Genomic DNA, 19,043 nt, shown 5'->3' on the forward strand with positions numbered 1-19,043 from the left:
AAGAATATTAAGCTTGAATCATTGTTCCAAGAGTGGAACTGAGCACATGTCTAATGTTGTCCATCCCTCATAAAATATAATTGCTTCATATAGTATGTGAATCCTTCTTTCACACCACTATTAGACCTCGTTCTGTTTACTTGAGGAAGAATAAAGTTGCATTAGAATATCATCTCTAGTTTATGGAAGGCAATAACAAGTAAAGAGTACCTTTTGTTGTTCTTTATTTGCTTCAAAAATCATCCACATTCAGTAGTCACCCAGAATGTAAACACAGGACTTGAACATCCTTTGTCATCCTCAGACCAAACTGTGGATTTTCTTCAATTTCAAGCAAAACAAATTACACATCTTGAAGAACAACTGAAAAACACGCCTTTTGATTACAAAACATCAGTGCAAGTTTGCAACACACCGTGCACACACTTGAAGTGTGCATCTTTTTAACAACAGCAGTTCTAGCAGACAGTCTGCTTCACCACACACACACACGCGCACGCACACATGTCCACCATTGATGTTGTCCCTGTGAAAACAAACCTAAGGTGCAACAACAATTAGCAGTCCACATTAGACTGGAATTAAATCAGAGAAGAAAAAATAAGAGAACCCTCAAGGCATGAAAGGTTTTTTTTTAATGCTCATTTATGGATGTTTACTGTGCGCATAACAACACTGATGAAGTTTTCGTGAGAAGGGTGATTGTAAGTTCAGAGCAACATGCTACAGAGAGAAAGTAGTGTCTCAAAGTGCTCTCTAATCTAAGAACTCTCAGCATTAGTAGATCCAAAGTACCAAAAAGCAGCACAACCACTCAAATACAAATGCTCGATGAGTGTTAAACACAGTGCTTTGACTATAAGTGTAAGTCTTTATATTCCCTTCCATTGTAATGCTGACAATCCAGACCACTAATCGCATGAAATATTCATTAGAGAATACAGAAGAATGTGATGTATTGCTGCTATATATATATGTGCATTCTATGCAAACATAGTAGAAATAAGAAGTGTATCGATTCATCATAAAAGGGTTTTCCGAGGACAGTCTTAGTCCTAAGTATGCCCTCATATACGTTTAACGATTTACATATGTTCATATGTACATGCACATTAAGCGCAAGATAGATTTCTTTGTATTTTCATCTATATATTTCTACACATCATTATCGGAATACATCAGGTCCTTATCAAGGAAACCATTCACCTAAATCACACGTAATACGCTTAAGATCTTTTCCAGAAGTCAAACAGTACACAAGAGTAGTGGAAAAAATAAATACCAGGCCACGTTACACAAAGTGATCTTTTTTTTTTTTCCTTACATTTTCTCAAGTGCAAACGTTAGGCGTAGAAGATAATCTCGGGAATCTGACCTCCTTGCACCCCTGTGCCATTAGTGCTGTCTGATGAGCACTGGAATTGAAATGTCACCTTCCCACACTGCACCTCTGTCATGCCTTCCTGTCCAAAGTAGCTCAGTTCATTCCCATCAAGAACCACGCTGGCCGTGTAGAAGGTATCAGGCTCGATCTGCACCGGGTACTCAAACCACACAGGGAAAGTGTTGCTGGAGCCATCCGACAAGTATTTGCTCAGGTTTTGTCCCATCACCACTCCCTGGCGTTTGAGCTCGATCTTGGCGCTATACTCTGTTGACCCACAGCTGGAGCCGTAAAGTCCGAAACCGGCGATGAAAACCCGTTTGTCCACAGCAAACTGGATGCTGTCGCAGCGGCCCCGATAACGCCACTGATTGCTTCGGTAGGCACAGGACTGGAAGCGGTGGCAGCGCTGGGGCGCCAGACCCTTTCTCGGCTGGCTGACAAATTGAAGTTCAGGCTTCTTGGCAGCTGTGTACCAAAGAAAGATGTCGTTCGTCTCATTAAGTGTCAGCACGCCCGACTGGGCCGCTCCATTGGCAAAGTCATCCAGAGCCATGGTGGGGATGCGTATCAGGTACATGGCTCTGCCCAAAACCTTCCGCTTGTGGTCAGTGGACAAAGTGACCTCCTGTCTCTGACATTCAGCTTCAGCCCAGCTGAGCGCCGCCTCAAAGACAACAATCTCTTTAGCGTTGAGTGTCTCTCGCTTTAGGATGCTCTTAAGGGTCCGGTAGTCGATGTCGCAGAAACCCTCGGAGCGTAGAGCCAGCTCGGCCTGGGCGTCGATCACTTCCCAGCAGCGCTGAGTCAGCTCGGGCTCTTCGAACAGGCAGCTTTGAGAGAGCAGCACACAGGCGTTCTTGGCGCTCAGGCTGGTCTCCAGGAAGTTCACGCAGGCACGTGCCAGGTGAGGGACAATGTACTTTTTGGCAGCGTAGAGAGTGGCTAAGACTGTGTCAGCACTTAGGTCAATCTCGTCACAGTAGATGTACCTGTTGACACAAACGGGTACACTAGTTTGCTATGATGAACTTATTTTATACTGGAAAACAGGCAACTTGGAAAACAAGGACTGAAGCATAACGGTGGTGCCTTGACTGCCTTTTATGCCTTGCAGCAGCACATACATCAAAAAGCTCGTAAACTGGTCTCTTAGTCGAGGTACATGTCTTTTGAGCTACATCATTTCAGTAATAAAGTATTTGAACCACCACAGGATGATTCAGTGCTGTTCCCACTGCACGCAACAACCACCATATGAGCAGTTTTGCTTTGTCACTAAAGCCTTGATCGTGTGACAAATGAACCATTTGAAAAGCCAATCCAGTAGTGATGTTGACTGAAGGAAATGTTTCATATCTCCTTCCATGAACATAAAAGCAATATAATACAAGGTCAATGAGAATAGTGTTTGAGCCAAACAGAAAAGAATATCCTTACTTCAACATTGCCAGAAATGCAGCTGGTTCCACATCCGGAATATGAATCTCATCATCATTCTTAGCCAGGTCACCATAAAACATGGCATGAAACACTGAGCTGCCCACCGCCAAGACATACTGTTAAAAAATGGGGGGGGGAGGGAAGGCATTTATTAATTGGTTCTCATGTTTGATTCAAACAAGCAACACTTTAACCTGAGAAAGTTGATTAGTTGTAATTTTATTTGAATAGTTTGTGAATGTGCAACAGTGTATTTAAGGCATAGCTATTGAACCATTCCCCAGATGTAATTAATGGAGGCTGTGTTTGCTCAGTTTCTCTTATAATGAACAGCGCTCAGCCAGATAGAGCGCTATTTACACTCAGGATGAAGAGGCGTGTTTCTAACAAACAAGATTGCATCTGATCGAATAAAAAGAATTTCTAATCACACCATTGAATAGTGAAAATTCAATTTCCTGAAATTAATGACTAATCGCAGCTTGACTGCACCGGGTGCAACACGATGCTAACGCTAATTTTAGAAATGAGAGCAAATCCATTCATGGCGCTACGTACTCATGTACTGTATTTGTCAGCTTGTGTGTTGGGGGGTTTGCAGTTTAAGTGAGACTAGGTTGGGACATGTGACACAGAGCACTCTTATTAGGAGTGGGCAATGGTACAGTGAACCCAATCTTTGTTTCAACAAAAGAATACACAGATATTAAAGATTATTTTCCATAAAGTGAGGTCAATTGTGGACCAGTTTAAGATGTGCTTAGTCGCACCTCTTGGCTTTTGGCTATAAGTGCCAAATGGAGACAATAAAAAATGCTGCATTGAACGTCATTAAATCCAACTGGCATAATGTTTCAGCCTTTCAGTGCAGTCAAGTCATCCAACATGTCCTTCCATAACTGTCTTCTCAAAGAGCACTCACAAAGTAATCTGTAGATTATACATCTAGGTCTCGTATGAAGACCCCAAAATCCTCAGAACTCAATTTACGGTGAAAATAGAGGGTAGTCAGCAGAGCGCTTTTGACAGCACCAAAATAATCCGGATTTGTAGTGAATATTCAAATATATCCATATCAAATAGATATGCTTTTAAGCAATTCCCTTTGTCCAGACATAATGTCTAATTAATCATTTATGGTAACTTCTTGGAGCACAAAGAGGGGCAAATCAGACTAAGATGTCGGATGTAAAAAAAAAAAAGAAACTTCTCAATAAGCATAGAGGAGGAAAAAAGACTTGATTATAATAACGATTGCTCTTTGTTGCGTATACATTGTCTGCAGATCCAGAATTAGTTCTGATTATGCAGTTGAATGCGTTGAGCTCTCGTTCGTGGCTGTGCAGTGTTATAAGAAAGTTGAAAAATGTAATTGCCCCCCCCCCCCCCTTCCCCCTTCCAAAACAAAAAATCAAGACACAAAGATCTTGTGTGGAGCAAGGAGGAAGTAAACCCCTCACCCTTTTTTCATCCAGACTCATTTACATAAATAATTGAGGACTGTCTCGAACAGGCACATGTGGTGCCGAAGTGAGAGCGGAGCACAAAGGATTCGAATTCCATGAAGTCATTTAAACAGTTTATAAAGTTCTGATGTTGTTTTTTACTTAATTAACTGAATGGTAAAATCCTTACCCTGTGTCCCGGCAACCGCTGGGTCTTTCCAGGCTGACCCACCACAAAGTGGACATCTGCCATTAGTTCATTGTTGTACATTACAGAGTTTCTGCAAGCACAAAAAGAACGAAATTAACTTTAAAAGGTATTTGTATGGCTCATTTGTTATACCAAACAGGCAGTTTAAATATCGTGAAAAAATGTAAAGCACCAGATTATTTGGGTTACCTGCTGTCCATTGAACCACGCCGTTGAACTTGACTGCCCTTACACCTATTTATGGACCCCGTGGAGGCTATTTTGTGTGTTTTGGGTATTGAGGGGGGCTAGTTGGCCGCTGTTACTTTTTTTTTTTCCTTTGTCTTGTTGCTTTGCTTTGATGGCTTTTAACTTTTGCATTTACTGGCTTTCTTTGTGGCGCCGTTGTGTGGCAGCCTTATGGGAGCCTCGTGAGTTGCGCTCATGTCATCTGTGTATCTTTTATATACCCGCTCTGTGGTATGAATACTACTGGGGCCTGAATTTCCCCATCCCCGGGGATCAATAAATATTCAATCAATCAATCAATCAGTATAGGCCACCAAGCTGTATAGTTGCCCGAACATTTACTCTGAAGTTTAAGATTGCATAAAGTGTAGCGCTCCATAAATGACAGAACAAGTGAAAGCTGTCTACCAAAAGACCCAACAATGAAACTGTTCATGTATTATTGAGCAGAGGAGCACTGTGGTAGGTAAACAAAATGTTCTAGAGAGACGACAACAAAGCACGGTTTTGCACTGGACAGCTGCGATTTTTTTTTTTTTGCTCTCCGGCCAAAGTAAATATTTTGCCTTTAGAAAAGAACAATCTGGCCCTGTTGTGCATATAAAGTCCACTTCATTCCTGTCCAGCCTTTGTTGGAGCGGCAAAGTCGACACGCATAGAGGTGGTGTCAACTAGAATAATCCCCGGCCGATTAAGGGCAGGGTGCGCTTCTACGCATAGACGTTCATTTTTTATACTGTGTTTCTTCCTTGTTGAGTAGCCATCAAGATTTGTAAGGTTGCCTACCTTTCTCTGATGGTAGAATAGAGTCCTTGCCAGTTACAATTATGTATGGTGTTATTGTTGTTGAGGTTCTGCTGCTGGTACTGTTGCACAGTGGTAGTGGTGGCAGGTGCCGGCGTTTTGGTGGGAAACATGTCTGCTGCCATCTTCTTCTTCTTCTTGTTCCTCAAAGTGATAATCTCATAGCAGACTGGGGGCAGTTTGGGGCTGCCACTGGCATTCCCCTTCTTGGAGCTTTTGCTTGACTTGCTTTTCACTGACTCAGGCAGCATTAAGAAGAAAGTCAGACATTTCATGTTCCTTCCCTTGGCATCGACCATGAGTGTGGTGAACTGCTGAGCAGTGGAACAGAGCGCAGAAAGGACATTCACCGGGAGGAGACAGCTGCGAGGGAGGACCTGGGAAGATGACAGCAAAGGTTGCACGCCTCGGACGCAGTGCAGCACTCACTAATCCACTAGGAGACTTCAAAACTTGCTTGTCTGTTTATTTCTTCGAAGAGGAAAGTCCACACTTTTCATCCACTTTTCTTCGGGTTGAACTTAGATTAGCTCTTGTGAATTCCATTTCTGGTTCAGCGTGATGAGACTCGCTCTTGAAATAGCTTCTTCCCCCCTTGTCGCTCTGCTGAGGGTTGGTCTGACAGCCTCAGATTTAATGCTGCTGCAGTGGTTCTCAGACAGACAGCAACGACGCCCCGGTCCCGCTCATCTCCCAGCTGTGTTTTTCTTTACAGCTCACTCTCCCCTCTTTGGAGCGCTTATACGTTCTCCTCAACACTTGCTTCGCTTGCTTCCTCCATGAGCGCAGTCGCCATCCTGGATGCTGTGTTGGTGGATGCTGCGCTGCGCTGCTCTGCCCCGCCGCACATTCTGCTGACTAGAGAGATTAAATGGGAGAGCACGGAGGAGACTGCGCTCCAGCCCCCTCTACACCCCCTCACACACACCACCTCACCCTCGCATTACACACAACTCCTCATCATGCGGCCAATGGCAGTGCACAGTTTTCTTGATTGGCTCATGCAGCCCATACTTGAATATGTAATTGTCAAAGTCTCAATTAAAGAGACAGCTATCTGCCACGGGAATGATCTATTCTCATCCAAATCTACTTCCTTTAGCCTTATCTGCAGCTGTCACATTCAGGCTGCTAATGTAGTTTTAGTTAATTGATGCATTTTCTTACATTTTTAGTCCCTTCAAAACAGTTTTCTGTATTCATGACACATGCACATACTTTTCTTTTTTTACTTGCGCATGAGTCTCACTCGCTCATATTGAAAAAGAGGATTTTTTTTGGTCTGTCTAACTTGTGCCTGCCAGTTGACTGGCAGCCAGTCAATGTTGCTCCGCACCTCTCTCTTGTCAGTCAGATGGGAAAGGCTGCAGCTCACCTGCGTCCCTAATTTGGACAAGTGGTAGAAAACAAACTATGAGTACGTAATATAGACATTTTTTTTTATGAAAATGTAAAAAATACTGGCACTATCAATAAAAATAACTAGAATAGCAATAATTATATATTTTTTTAGAACAACAGCTTTGTGTTTTGCCTCTTTCATGATTAAAGTCTTGCTTAAATCAACATTTTCTTTTGTGGTAGGGGGAGAGAATGAACAAAAAAATCACAATATATTCGAGACTGAGAGGAATTGTTCTTGTGAAGTCATCTCTGCAGAGCAATGGACTGAGCCATAAATGCAATGCACTTTTGCCCAATGTATAATGCATGCACTTTTGCTCCTCTTGCGCAGTTGGCACTTTGCACAGTGGGGATTCTATTTAAAGGAGCAGTGTTAAAATGTTTTAAATGTTTGTGTGAGATGGTACTAAAGAATCAAATGCTGATATTGCAATATTTATACTGCACATCAATTGAAATATTAAAATATTCCCTGTTTACCTTACTTTAAAGTTTTGAAAAGCAGTAACCCTGTTGTTGATACTGCCTAGCTGTGCTACCATATTATTTGCAAAAACAAAAGCAAAAATCCCAAACCCCAAGACACGATGGAAAAGGTGTATTATTTTTTATCCACTTCTTTGAACTACAGTATTGATTTTTCCTTAATCCCCAATTAACTGTCTCAGTTTTTTCTGCACTGAGGAGCATTAGCCCGCAAAGCCCCCTTATAGAGTGTGCGATGTAAAACAGACATTTGCTATGGTAACATGGGACCAACATTACAGGGCACGGTGCTCTGAAAAGCCCGGCCACTAGAGATGTTACCTTGGAAACCACATCCACACGCTTCAGCAGGACACATTTAGGACACGGAACAACTGACTATGGTGCAGTAATACACAATTAATTCTGCAGCCTCTTCTTTGACAAGGCGCATGCCTCTTGTTTTAAAATCTGTATAGCACGCACTGTTTAACAGTTTGATGATAAATCAAATGGTTGTGTATAGCACTGTCATACTAAACGACCTCCTGCTTTTTTGATTGCATTTTATCTCATCATCCGAAAGTGCATTGTTGGAAGTTGAATAACGATGGCACAGCGACAGGCACACTATCAACTTTTGTCTCACACAATGTCATTGTTCCGTAGTATTTATTTTCCCCCAACAGGAGTGTGATGGTGTCATTGCGCGGTTATGCAGTCCTCGTGATGAGTTGTTGTGTTAAAATAAACAAATGCACTATTTTGAGAATTTCACGAATTGTGTTCAAATAATTACTAGAATGTAAAGTGTGAAATTTGTTCTATCAACATTTTATTATGTTGCTATAACCACCATATGGGGGATCTTGTGTGAGCACACTTCTTTGAAATAAGACAGGTTTGTGCTCTTCTGACTAAAAAAAAAACAAAAAAAAAACGTTTGAGGCTACATGCCAATTTCTGGCTTGTTCACAAAGTCAAACAAAGTTGTTCTTAGTAATACTCTTTATTTTTAATTATTTAATTAATTTAATTTTTATGATGTTCCAGCCAATAAGTAGATTGAAAAAAACCAATCTCATATGTGGTGGAGTTGGCTACCAGCCCGTCATGTATTTGAGCTCAGATAAGAACTCAAGTTGTGAAAGAGCTCTTCTGCATAGAGACACCTGCTCGGAGTTTTGGCAGAGAAAGGATGAGACAAAAAAGAACTGCGATGAAGGCCCGGAAGAAAGTTACACACACTGATGCACACACCCGTGAGGACACACTAATGCGGAAATGCTTTGAAAAAATAAATGATGGTACCTTCTGTGGTATCGAGCTGCCAGAAGGTGTTGCCTAAACAGTGAAATTGTCCGTCTGTGGAGTTTTGAATACATACTGAAACATGCATCTCAAAAAACTTTACCACCAAGTAGCACTAAAAATCTTCTTGACTGTTAAGTGGGGAACGAAGCCCGAAGAACTGACCAAACCTAAGAACACTCTACTGATTGTGTCAAAATTAGTCAAGCAGGCGCCCTTTTTTCAATGTGTTTGTGACTCAAAAAATTGTTGTTTATATTATGTCTGTAGATGAACTTTTTTTCGATTTTATTTGCTTGTGAATTGACACTCAAAACTGTCTTTGTTACCCTCTGGAGAAACCTTCCTTAGCCGCCACTGCATTTGGGATACAAATTGAATCTGTATTGAAGAGAAAAATAATAGATGGCTCTGACAGGAGGAAGGCATCTACGCTGACAATTTTCCCGAATCTCATGACTTAAAGTTCCTTTTGAACAGTTATAGATGTTTTCTCCTTGTTCACAAATTTCATCATCAAGGAGCCACAGTACTCAAGTGGTAGAGTCGCCCAGTAGCTGAAAGTATCCTTGTGGAGGATACTGAAGTATCACTCATTTCTGATGATGTTCCAAGTGTAAATTTCCCTACTCCTGAGATGAGACTAAAATAGATAACGCCATCAGGATTTTTAACTTCTAACCAATGATGGTAGGAGTTTAATTTTTTTCCCCCCCAAATCCAGTGGGTCAGTCACAATATGTATGGTTGAAATTGCATATGCTTATTCAGAAAGTCAGAACCCTCTAGGGATCCACAAGCTTATTTAGGTTAAATGCATAAAAATGGGTGCTGCAAGGGCAATTTTCAAGATACCGCACTTGTGTCCTTTATTTGTGGACACGGTAAGTAATGGCAGCATAGTGAAGACCTTCTAACCGCTGCCCACTGCCTGCTTACACACCGACCCCGTTTTTCAACTTTGCACACTCATAATGTGAAATCTAATGCCAGTCAGAATGGTGCCAGCTTTTACATGAGATGTTTGAGATGACCAAACTCTCAATATAAGGTGTGACCTCACATCCTTATTGAAGTTACTGAATTGGTCTGTACCAATCTCATTCTCTCTGCAGTTTCTCCCCAGTCATTTTTTTCGCCAATCATTACAATCAATCATTGTCTATGTACTACTCCCGAGTGCGCTGTCTGTCTTACTTCCGATTAAAAGAAATAATTAGACCACACTATTCGTATTATTGATTGTCCCTGTAAATGTCCACGGGGTTTGTATACAGCGACATGCATGGTAATAGTTGAATAGTCGCGAAGGCATGGTAAGTGCCAAGCCAAAAACAGAAATTGTCCATTTGTGTGCTAAAAAATGTATGCTGTCTTCTGCACACATGGCTTTCTGTTTAAGCAACACTATAACACCTGCTGCTTGGACCCACTAAAAATATGGAGAGTAAGGTGTTGATAAGGCTCTTGAGTCTTGGCCATCTTTCCTATGGATGTTGTAAAAAGCTGACCATACTGCTCATTTGGGGAAGTCTGCATCACATGCAGCTGTACACAAGGAGGCTTGGTCATAAAGTGGAATGACCAATTCTTTACTTCCTGCATTTGCCAACCACTTATCTGAGTTGTATCCTCTGGAATAATAGATTTGAACCTTCCTTCCACAACTGTGAGGTAGTAGATAAAGAAAGGAACATCCTGACAAGACAATAACTGATGGAGATCAACACACACGCACACATTAGTACCATTTTATCATCCCAATAAAGCAAGGGAAAAGTGGCAGCGGGAGAAAACAATGGGCAATGATGGGCTCAGCTGTCCAGCGGTTATAAATGACATCACAACAGAGGCACAGAGCGGGTTTGGCAGAGAACAATGCAATTTAAGCACATATTAAAAGGCTTCAAAAACAGTATTTGTCGTACAACAAACGATTTTTAAGATTAGGTGACTGGATTTATTTCATACTACTGTTAGGGCACTTCAGTACATTGGCCAGATGCTGAAGCTTGTTGTAATTTGGAGGCTGTCAGCTGACCACAATGTGTTATAATGGAACATGAAATTCCATTTTGTGTGTGCGTGCGCGTGCATGTGTGTGTATGTGTGCGTGTTAATCAACAAACCGCGGGGCAACAGAAGGTCAGGAGGGAGATTGCCTTTTTTTGAACTGAGCGTAAACAGTCCCGGCAGAAAGCTGTGGAAAAGCTAAAAAGTGAGATACGGTTTTGTGGAGCACATGGGAGAAGCCGTTCAAAGACGATTCTTAATCCATTTGTACCCAAGAACACCCCACCCCTGCCACACATCCCCATCCTTTTCCAGCCGTCAGGCTAATCTCTGACACTGCGTTAACATAAAAATGTTCACAGCAATTTGAATCCAGTATGTGTCACCAACACCTCTTTTTATTCATTTTCACTAATTACCTTGTGCTGCAATGAAAGCCGATGGCTTAACCTTCTCAGAGTTAATGTTTCCTGATTGCCTCAGTCCCATGGGGGTGGGACTGACCTTTTCTGAATCTATTACTGTATCTAACCCAAACAAAATGGCACTAATCACACTAACGTGTTGGCTGCTATGAAAGGCTTGTCATTCTATTGCAATTTATAGTAATAAATAACAATAATGAGACGTGAGATTGGTTGTCTGTCCTTGTCGGTCTGTATTTCTGGTTGTGCGATGTGATTGTAATGTGCTGGGATAGAGCTAAAGAAACGGGGGGAATGACAAACATTTTTGAGTTTTAGTTCTGGTCTGTCCTAAATGTTCTTTTACCTCATTTCCTTCTTACTCTTAAAGGTGTAAATTGAAGTTTGCTTTCTCTGGTCTGAAACAGTTGAGAAGTCATTTTGGTTTCTGTGCCACCACAACATTTCTCTGATTGGTGTGTAGCTGGTGTAACAATACAAACAAGGAAGAACGTTTTTCTATATGACCTAGTGAGTCGTAACGACTAATTGAATGGTTTTACCTGCTGACTTATAGCACTCAGTCAATTACACAAATAACACTGGTCATCAAATCTTTACTATTCTTTTTTGAATAAATATATTTAAATGGAATGTATTCTGTAACTTCATAGCTACGACTTACAATGCATGGAACAATCCCCATTGTGCAGGTCAAAGTTTAAAGAGAAAAATGAATGTCTCAAACATCTGAAAAATAAAAATAGACAGTTTTCGAATCACTGTCAAAACTACATTTATTGACATTGAGTCATATCTGCTTAACATTTGCTGTTGACAAACTGTCTTGCACCTCTGTCCGGTCAGCTGACAATGATGTAATCAAGGAGTGTGTGTGTGTGTGGGGGGCCAGGCGAGTTCTGATGTGTTCTATAATGCACCGTCAGGGCCCACTCTTGCATAAAAATCCCTGATGGAGAAATGAGCTTGTCGGTGGAAGTTGTTTTATTTATGGCTGAGTGCAGGTAGGCGTAGAACAGTTCCTTGCACTTGGGTCAGCTTCCAACTTGGGGCATTTGCACGGATGATCGAGCAAATTAAGTATCACACATTTACCTTGCGTCACGAGTGCATGACTCTCTTATGCACACTGAAAAATAGTCATCCTCTAACATCTTTAAGTTTCTGTACAAGCATATACAAACCCTGATACATTTGGTCAGGTTAGATGGTTTCTTGTAATGACTTAACCACACACTGACCAAACAAACTGCACCAAAGTGAAATGGACTTAAGTGTGATAGTATGAAAATAACCTTAGAACCATTTATTTGATTTGTTGAAAATTGCCACATTGAATTCTTACCATACGTGTTTCCTCTCCTATGAGAATTCCAATTTGGTGCAATTTCAGTCAGACGAATGTGTTTGCATATTCATTTTACTGATAAGATTTACTATCACAATGCAAACATAATGTAAAAATCATCAGAAATGGGAAGAAAATCACAAGTCATGTTTATATTTTTGTGATATGTACTGTATGTGAGCCTAATGCAGAAATAGGTTTTGGAGAAGAAGAAAAAAAAACACTCTGAAGGACAGCTGTCAATCAATGTAATCCCACAACTCAACCATTTAACCTTCACTTCCTTTGAATGAGGAGTCCAACGTGACTAAACACAAATTCTATTAAGCCTGTCATTTTCTCTTAGTTTTGGGCTGAAGATGAAGCATATGTGATTGATGTAAAATATTGTTTTAGGCTCAAAGGAAAGACAGCACAATATAATTTCCACATCTGCGAATTGCTATCCAGTTCAGGGTGTACCCCACCTCTGAGCACAAGTACTATCAAAAATCGATGAATTGCAAAATATTTTGCAACCCATTTCTAATTCCCCAAAATGTTTTGTTCATACATACAAAACATCTTAAAACAACCATCTGCACTCACAATTTGACCAAGGTTTCTTGTACAGTCAACTAGTAGTGTTCCTTTGCAGCTGCATTTCACCCTTGAGTGCTGTGAGGCGAATTTATCATTGCGAGGGGCTCGTGGGCTGCAATCAGCATTACGGGGGCATGACAACATCCAACGTGCCGCCCAGGTCCAATGTAGAGCTTGTCCGCTCTGCTTGAAAACTTGCCCACACAGTGTCACACGCTGACTGTGCATGCTCCCACACATGCACAATCAGCAAATGAAATATGGAAGTCAGTCAGAGGGAAGTACTGGCTATATTAATTATAAGAATAAATTATACCCCTCCCAGACTCGTTTTAGGGAAATATGCTTCACTAAATGTAAATTGATTGTGCATTGTCATTGCAAGGGTACCACAGTATTATTATCCCCCCCAAGTGAAAGAAGCTTGAAGCGTTAGACTGTGTTCCTGAGCACACGCGGGTACATCATCAAATCAGTGACTCACGGAAGTGCAACATCTTGAGCGTGTTCTCTTCACCCTGCCCCAAATAATTTACTATATAACAATACATCTGTTATATTGCTTTTCTGTGAAATGTGAGCCCAGCTGGCAAAATCTGATTTCGCTCTCCTAGCATAGTTTCTTCTTGGCACAAATTGTGTGGTATAAAAGATGCATTCTGGGTTTTTTTCTTGAAAATTGGAGTTTGAAAAGGCGGATTTTAATTGTAGCAATGGTTGTGAAATAATGTTCCTTCAATGTGGCACAGGCTGCGGTCTGTTAGATTTCCACAAATACAAAATGTGTCTTAAAATCCCCATAAAATTATTCATCTGAGCACAAGATGAGTTATTTGTGCTGCTATTGTCACACATTGGTAAGCACTCAAGTGATTTTCATGCCGCTGGTGTTTGATAGCCAGCGGAATGCCCGTCGTTATATCGTAGCTATAAATGAATACTAAGCGCATTCTACCACAGCCGTTCATTCTTATACTTTACCCACAGGGGCATTTTTAATACCAAATTGAATTATTCTTCATATAGAAACATCTGGTCTTAATAGAAGTCATTTTAACCCAGAACAAGAAAGCGCCACATTTTATTTCTGAGGTTTTACTTTGAGTGTTTTGAGTCAGCCTCTTATCAAAGCTTTAAAGTCGTTTAATTTGATTTTATAATTGGCAGTGTACTGCCGTCATGTTAGCATTATACAATTAGTTTTTTTAACTCAAGACTAAATTGACTTTTGACCTCATCAATATACAGTGTATGTGTATATTTTAAGAATTTTAACATTCTCATACTTTTATTTGAGGCAAGCAAGATTTTCTTACATATTATCATTAACATTATTCTGTATATATTCTCTATAGATTTCATTGTGCTGGTTAATATAAAAAAGATGGCAATATCTGTATTGTATATGGATGCGTACTGAGAGCTACTCTTGCACATTAGATTTACATTTGAATGATATCTTACACAACTGGGCAGTGTCATAGAATGGCTCATACTGCCATCGATGTGTGAAAGAAGATGCATCTCCACAGGTAGCCTTGTATTTTAGCATGGAGTATTTGAAATGAGGATGATCTCATATGCCACAGTAGTGCCATTGGCTCATCGAGTATACAAATAAAATAATCCCATTAGTTTTGTGCCAAACCAGGTAAATTGGATTCATTCATCTTTGCTCCAGACCAGCGTCATGTGGTTTAAGAAATATAATAAAGTTCCCAGTGCGTTCGTGGTACTGAAGTGCCATTTTCTTTTTCTCTTTCATGTTAAAAAAGTTGAAAAGGCCAGTTACAGCCTGGAGCCTCATCATGCCTCCTAGAAATAGAGCTTGACATATCAGCCCAAGCATGAATAAGAGAAGATGTGCTTATGATGCAAAATTGTACCTGTCAGACATGTTTTGGTCCAGGTGCATAATGTGCATCATGCTTGGATTTAAAGCGCTTTTGGCCAATGACTCGTATTACTAGTATAGAGGCTGACTGAATTTTATTTTTTAGGGAAAATATAAGTAACACAAATCCTTACATGAAATGTGCATCTTTTCATTTCCAATTTTTCTTCTAAGGAAAAAAACTTGAATCCTCTTTTGTTATATTCCTTAATTCCTACAATGCATAGTCTGACACAAAATTTGTCATAGCGATGACACTAGCCAATCTAAAGTATTTTTGTCAAATTGACAGCATTTCTTTTTAAAGATATCCAATACAAAGTATGATTTCACTTGTGTCTTGGGAGAAATGTATTTCCATGAACCTCCAATATGAAAGAGGACCTTTGCATCATGACTTGTTTGGAGGGGCTTAACCTCTCTACAATACAAACTATTACTGATCTGTTATTCATCTTTATTTCTTTTTCCTGTCCTCTTTTCACCTCAAATAGCATAGCGCACAGTTTGAAAAGATAATGTATTTAATCACGCCGCAGTCTCATTCGCCGGGGCACCATCGCACTCTGATGCGCATTGTGTGTTGTCTTCCTCTCGTTTTATTCTCGGCGTCAAAGGCAGATTTTCTCGCAGGGGTTGCTCGCAGACATTGGAATTAAAGCTGCAAAACTATTAAAAATGTATGGTCTGACCTATATTTTTCATGCAAATAAATAAATAAATAAAGGATGATGCAAATCTTCAGAAGTGGGACACAGGAAGAGCTAATAGCAGGAGCCCTATCCCAGTCCTGTCTCACTTTGCCTCACCTCATCTCCTCCCTTCAACCTGTCTCACACAACATTGTCCCCTCGTGGCTATGTTGGAATTGGCCTCTTTTATAGTACTTTGCTGGCATAGAGTGACTCACCTCTATTTGCACTCAGGGCAGTACAAAAAGTGACTCCCCTTGCATGCTATAATGTTATGGTGCACTGTGTCCTTATTACAGTACCCTCACCAAGAATATTGTACCCTTAACAGATGTGTATGTGTTTATATATTTCTCTTTAGTAGTTTAATTGTTGAAACCAGCATAAGAATATTATATAACATCGTTTTAAATTTATTTGATTTCTCATTAGCTTGTACAGGATTTTTATTAATTTATTATTGGGAATGATCTATCTTCACAAAGGTCACAAAGCAGAGAACAAATATAACGCTCCACAATGTTTTCACATTTATTTTACTCTTTGTGCTTTTTAGCCATTGATAGATGCAATGGAATAATTCCATCTTGGCCCAGAACGAAAAACGGCACTGGCCAGTATTGTCATCCTAAATCATCCTCTGGCTGTTAATACATGGACAAACAGACAAACACATAAGTATATGCTCCATGATTTTTTTTCATTTTGGTAACAGTTCACCCTTGGCGCAGGTCTACACTCTACTGAGTCATAGCTAATAATGATGTGACCTTCCCCTTCCATTCTACCGCACTCCCTTTTTCTAAGCTTTTGCTCATTTCCTCTGCCACTCTGACTTGTCTCCCTGGATTATTTCTCCCCTCTACCATTCACACAATGTCAGGGACCATGAAAGTGAGAATAAAGGCCACAGGTGTCTCTTGCTGCATGATGGACTGCTGTTGTCTGACTGAGGCTGTCTCCATGATTTACCGAGAGGCAAAAAAAAAAGTGGAAAACAAAAAAGCAGAGAGAATTACTGCATTACTGAGAAGAAAACATACGCCGAAAGCCACCTCTGAGAGAGCGGAAGCGGTTTTTAATCAAGTCATTTACATAATTCATCATTTTGGTCATCTATATGAAAAGGTCACCTTGTTATCTCTTGTGGTCGCATGTGGTATCAGTTTTCAGCCTGAGAATCTGTTCGTAGATGGACTGACTCTCACAATGGAATGAGAGTAACCTTTTACTTCATGTTTTCTGCAAAGGCCATCTTGTGTCCAATGCAACTCCTAAAGCAGCATCTCTTACTCTCTGGTTGTACATAACTGTGCCTAGCTCGCCTCTTGTGCGTGTGTGTGTGTAGAGGCAAGGCTGCTGGCTGCTTTTGTGAAGCAGAAGAGTGTATCCATGCTGAAATAGCTAATTGAGAAGTACAGTGTACAATCTCATATGAGGCACCAACAACATATTACTATTACATGACTGACTACAGTTTATGGCCCGTATGCAGTTTGTGTGCATATGCTTGCACCAATGTTCCCTGTGTATTGCTAATTATAAAACTGGTGAGAATTTTATGAGAGCAGCGTTACCCCCCTTTTTGGCCTTGTGTTTGCATTGTCCTCTTAACCCTGCAGGGGACGTCTTCCAGCCTCTTTCTTGCTGCAAGCTTGGCATCAAAGGCCCAATAAAAAAGGCCTCTTCTAAATGAACTTGACAGCAAAGCCAAGGCGTGTTGATGTGGGTGGACATGCAAATCAATATTTCACATCATCAGTGGCTGGTTGGCGGAGCATGGAGCCACAGCGCATGTCGCATGGGATTTGGACCACATGAGAAAGCAGGTGTCATCAGTGTGGACTGCATCTGGTTTTCTTTTTCAGAGTTGCGCTGTGGCTAACTGTACCAAAATGACATCATGCCAGAGGTGTTTCAGATGCCGTTTACATATAGAGTAAGCAAATCAGATGGAAGATATCTGTAAGTTGTACAAAACCTCTCCAGCAATAGGTCACGACATGAGCGTGCTTGATGCAGCTTGGCAGCCAACATGTCATAAAGATGTAAATTACAATGCAGTCAAGGTCACCTTGTGCAAAGGAGGGAAAGAAACATGGGCTGATGGTGTAATTCATCTCAATGTGGCACAGATACAGTGTTTATTTTAAGTACTTATGTGTCTTCATCCATAAAGACTTGCAATACTAAGTGACAATTTGTTGTACATATCAATTTATTCAGACACCCAAAGAGCAAGAGAACCGGCACTGGTAAACCTCCGTCCTTGAATGACTTTCAACTCCACACCATGCTCCCTCAAGGAGACATGTCTTAGCATAATTCCGAGAGCTTAGAAGTCATTGATATGTGCTCCCTCAGCTCTGACAAGCCCATCCTTCCTGGCAAGGAAGCCCCCTACCCCCCCCCCCCCCCCCCCCCCCCCCATGTGCTGGCTTATTGCCTGTATGTTGCCAAGACTGTGTCATGCCAGCTTTGACACCCTTGACCGTTAACTCAGTTTTAGTCACACTTCCCCTCCCCCAGACGTGCTGTACTGGACACATTCATGCAGCGGTCATACCATCGTTAAGCATCCTTATTGGGAACAATGCATTGATGGAAGAAACGGCATCCTCACTTGGTTAAATCTTTTTATGCCATTAAACCAGCGTATCTTGCAATATGTCTCTTGTGCATGGGTGGCTTGCCAGATATGGGTATAAACAGACAAGGTCAAATCCATCCCTACAGTCCCCAGCTGGCATTAACCCAGTCACAGGGGTGCCTGTGAGTTGGAGATGTTTTCATGCTGGATGCACAATTTCTCCAGCGTTTACTCCTGTCCATTTGCATCACTGGCAGTTGACCTGAGTGACATCAACATGGAGCCGCTGCAGCAAAATACTTTTTCGGGGCAAATTGGAATCCATGTCTAATTTTAGTTCTTATATTTAATTCACTATTTGTTCAAATATTTAGATTTTTTAATCTTTTTTTTATCTAAATTTTTTTTTTTTTTTAATGATGTGAGAAAGCTGACCAAATTTAAAAGTACATTAATTTTAGGTCAAATAAAGTTTATTTTTCTTGTACAAAGGCTGGGCCTTTTTAAAACATAAAATCTCCTTGCAGTGATCCTGGATTACTAATGTGTAGTCAACGTTTCCAGCAGATTATCCCAAACTCACACGCTGTTCTCCCACATTCGATGCTGACAATAATCTCCTATAATCTTATGCCAACTCTTTAAGTGTCCTTTTAAATAACATTAAATCTAATAAAGGAAAGCAGAGCACGAGATTCAAGAATGCTGCGGGTCACGTGTATTACATAAGGCCAGTATGTCTCCTTCATTGCAATTGTATCCGTACACCTGATGAATGACCTGGTTTCCTTTATCTCAAGGGAC

The 19,043-nt window shown here is 40.8% G+C and overlaps 1 protein-coding gene across 1 annotated transcript; it reads right to left on the reverse strand.

The window, feature by feature from the left end:
- Positions 1-211: 211 nt before the first annotated feature.
- Positions 212-6,441, reverse strand: btbd3b (BTB (POZ) domain containing 3b). Its single transcript, XM_037272377.1, has 4 exons — positions 5,498-6,441; positions 4,463-4,553; positions 2,825-2,943; positions 212-2,376 (listed from the first exon to the last, which is right to left on the reverse strand). The coding sequence occupies exons 1-4, from the start codon at positions 5,812-5,814 to the stop codon at positions 1,344-1,346; spliced, it is 1,560 nt and encodes a 519-aa protein (XP_037128272.1). The 5' UTR covers positions 5,815-6,441; the 3' UTR covers positions 212-1,343.
- Between the last annotated feature and the right edge of the window lie 12,602 nt (positions 6,442-19,043).

This window comes from Syngnathus acus, chromosome 15, assembly GCF_901709675.1.
Source record: "Syngnathus acus chromosome 15, fSynAcu1.2, whole genome shotgun sequence".
NCBI classification, from domain to species: Eukaryota; Metazoa; Chordata; class Actinopteri; order Syngnathiformes; family Syngnathidae; genus Syngnathus; species Syngnathus acus.

Bases quoted from the DNA above. Each gene is read 5' to 3' on its own strand.
- btbd3b (XM_037272377.1), bottom strand. From the start codon at position 5,814: ATGGTCGATGCCAAGGGAAGGAACATGAAATGTCTGACTTTCTTCTTA. The intron at 4,554-5,497 runs GTAGGCAACCTT...TTGTGCTTGCAG, and splicing joins TATTCTACCATCAGAGAAAG to AAACTCTGTAATGTACAACA. The intron at 2,944-4,462 runs GTAAGGATTTTA...ATTTTTTAACAG, and splicing joins AGCGGTTGCCGGGACACAGG to TATGTCTTGGCGGTGGGCAG.